The sequence below is a fragment of the Saccostrea cucullata genome, unplaced genomic scaffold (genome assembly GCF_032062105.1).
Source record: "Saccostrea cucullata isolate Sc308-1 unplaced genomic scaffold, CSIRO_AGI_Scuc_v1 ctg3522, whole genome shotgun sequence".
Lineage (NCBI taxonomy): Eukaryota > Metazoa > Mollusca > Bivalvia > Ostreida > Ostreidae > Saccostrea > Saccostrea cuccullata.
This window is the reverse complement of record NW_026935649.1, coordinates 2387-5005: the sequence shown is the minus strand read 5'-3', so window position 1 is coordinate 5005 and position 2619 is coordinate 2387. Positions and strand designations below refer to the sequence as shown.

At 38.2% G+C, this 2619-nt stretch overlaps 1 protein-coding gene across 1 annotated transcript; it reads right to left on the bottom strand.

The window, feature by feature from the left end:
• Nucleotides 1-298: 298 nt before the first annotated feature.
• On the bottom strand, nucleotides 299-1233 carry LOC134243513 (uncharacterized). Its single transcript, XM_062725779.1, has 2 exons — nucleotides 1100-1233; nucleotides 299-953 (listed from the first exon to the last, which is right to left on the bottom strand). The coding sequence occupies exons 1-2, from the start codon at nucleotides 1231-1233 to the stop codon at nucleotides 299-301; spliced, it is 789 nt and encodes a 262-aa protein (XP_062581763.1).
• Nucleotides 1234-2619: the final 1386 nt, after the last annotated feature.

Genomic DNA, 2619 nt, shown 5'->3' with positions numbered 1-2619 from the left:
ATATAAACAATTATTTTCTCCAAATCAGTAAATTTTTACTACACAATCCATAATAAAATCATTTTGTTGAAACAGTAAACATATTAACTTACACCTAGCAAACTTAGTCTACGTAAACAATAAATCACCTTCGGGCAAACAAAGCACAAAAAAAATATTTACAAACATGACATTAAAACACAATAAAAATCAAAGTCAAAATAATTAAATATTATATACATAAAAGCTTGTTAATAGATCACAAGTCTTTTGTTAGAGTTCACAACTTTTCAGTATGGCCTTTAGTTTGTTACACGGTTCACAAGGACAAATCTCCCTTTACTATCCGCACACGGGCACTCGGCGCTAGGTGTCGCGGAACCTCATCCAGAATCTCCTCGGCAAGATCACGAAATTCTACTTCCTCTGTATTTACGTTCTCTGAGTAGATAATTTGAGATTCGCGATTAATCTCCTCGGTGCCGTCAGGATTAGTCCGAATCGTCTTCTCCATCACCAGGCATATGGTTGACGTCTCGACACTTACGCGATTGTTGTTATCGTCCATGTCATACATATCACTGTCCTCTGATAACGAGTTCGCGGCTTCGCTCACGTCTGGTGACTCGAGAGATTCTTCTGTTGGTCGCGCACACGTTTCTTCCTCTTCTATGTCGCCCAGAATTTCACTAACAAAAGCGTCATTTATTTCCGGCAGGTCTTCCGAATTCACTGAAATGATGTCTAAGTCCTGATAAGAGTCCGTAACGAGTGGCTGCGCAGTCTCAGCATAATGCATCTCTTCCTCATCGGAGGAAATGTCCTCATAAAAGTCACTCATAACGTACACCGGTTTCCGGGTCTCCATGAAGCTGTGTCGTTGAATCTTCTTCCGCGGGGTATTTAAGGCCTCACTGACGAAGTCCTCGTCTAACTTATGGACGTTGTTAAAATGTCTTTTAAGATTTGATTTTCTAGTAAAGAGTTTTTGGCAATATTCACATTTAATAACATTCAAATCACTTCTATGTTGTTCGCGTTGATGCTGGTACAAGTGACTATTTGTCGAAAACACACACCCACAATATTCACAAATCATCTGGAGAATGAAGTCTGGTACCGAAGTGGTCTTTTTATAACTCTCCCAAGTCGCGTTGTTCTAATAACGGCTTCTGATTGGCTGTCGGCATGTGACTGTTCCGCTGTGACAGTCTCGGGTCGAGGCTCTGGCAGTAACTTCAATCGTTTGGTCATTGGTCTCTCTCTCGCAGCTGGCACGCGACGTCGCAGGGCACCTGCTGTCTTGCCAGTTGTATATTCGGATTCAGGAGCTGGGCGCGAACGTTTATTCCCCCTGTATGGTTTGATATTGTCGGCATGCACCAGTGATTCATTTTGAAAATTGATTGAATGGGTACAGTGTACCCCTCTGTCAGAAAACAATGGGTCAAAACTCGAAATCAATGGGTCAGAATTTTAACAACAACTAAGAATGTGATATCAAGCAACATTTTATTTTTTTTTCAATAATCTTAAATAAAGAACTGTAAAACAGTACTTAAACACAAATTGAGAACATCATTGAACTATCACTCAGTAATGTCTAATCACTTGAACATGAGTCTGATGAGATTGAATAAGCCCTCCGATTTTTAGATTTCTTCCATACGCCCAGAGCCCTCTCTACAATGTCACCTCTCTCTAAATTGCACAGTTTTACCCTCATCAGTTTGGACTGAGTTTCTACTGTGAGCCTATTTCTCAGTTTAGTAAGAATTTGGTTTTGCACAGAAAAACCCCTTTCACACCCAGCAGTGTGAACTGCTGATGTGAGAGCTAGCCTAGCTAATGTTAACAGATTGGGAAATTTCTCTTTGTGGTAACGATTTATCAAACTCCATAGTTGTTGCAGAGAATCCCTAGGGAATTTCTCTGGGCAACTGCATCAATTAATGGTTCACTTGTGTTACTCTTGGCAACTTTATCCTCCTTCCAATGAACTGTTTGCTTTTCACCAAAAAACTGACAGAGTGTGTCCATTTCTTCCATCCCAAATTCTTCCAGTCCTTTAGAGTCCAGAAAGCTGACAGGCCTCAATGCCAGAGCACTGAATGAAGAAAGAAGATCATTGGATGGAAATCTGAAACAGAAAATGAAATAAAATTCATTATCTTAATTTAACATGTTTTGTACTGATTATTATACATGACACAACTGACTTCAGCTTAATTTATAGGAATTCATTCTATATCCGTTTGTTAAAAATACCTTGATGCAATGTTATCCTTCATGGCATCAATAAATCTTTCTGTCAGAGCATGCAAGTTCAGGTTTGTATTTGAAATGAGATGACCTTTGAACAATCCTGACTTTAGGTCTTCCTTCAAGGACAGAATGTATGGTGAGTCCATGGATTTCACTTTCTCTAGATCTCCAATGCATAATTCAAGTTTGACCTTGATAATTAATAAATAATCAAATAAATAAAACATAATTTAACTGGAATCAAATGATAAATTAATTTTTAAATTATAACAATTTAAGATATCTTAGATTTATTATTTCTTTTTCTTTATTCAAATTTCAACCTAAATATCATCTCCCTGAGTCCAATCATTTGACCCCTTCCCCCTTCATAAA

Coding starts and splice junctions, on each gene's coding strand:
- LOC134243513 (XM_062725779.1), bottom strand. CDS start 1,233: ATGACCAAACGATTGAAGTTACTGCCAGAGCCTCGACCCGAGACTGTC. Junction 954..1,099: donor GTTATAAAAAGACCACTTCG/GTACCAGACTTC, acceptor ACTCTTTACTAG/AAAATCAAATCTTAAAAGAC.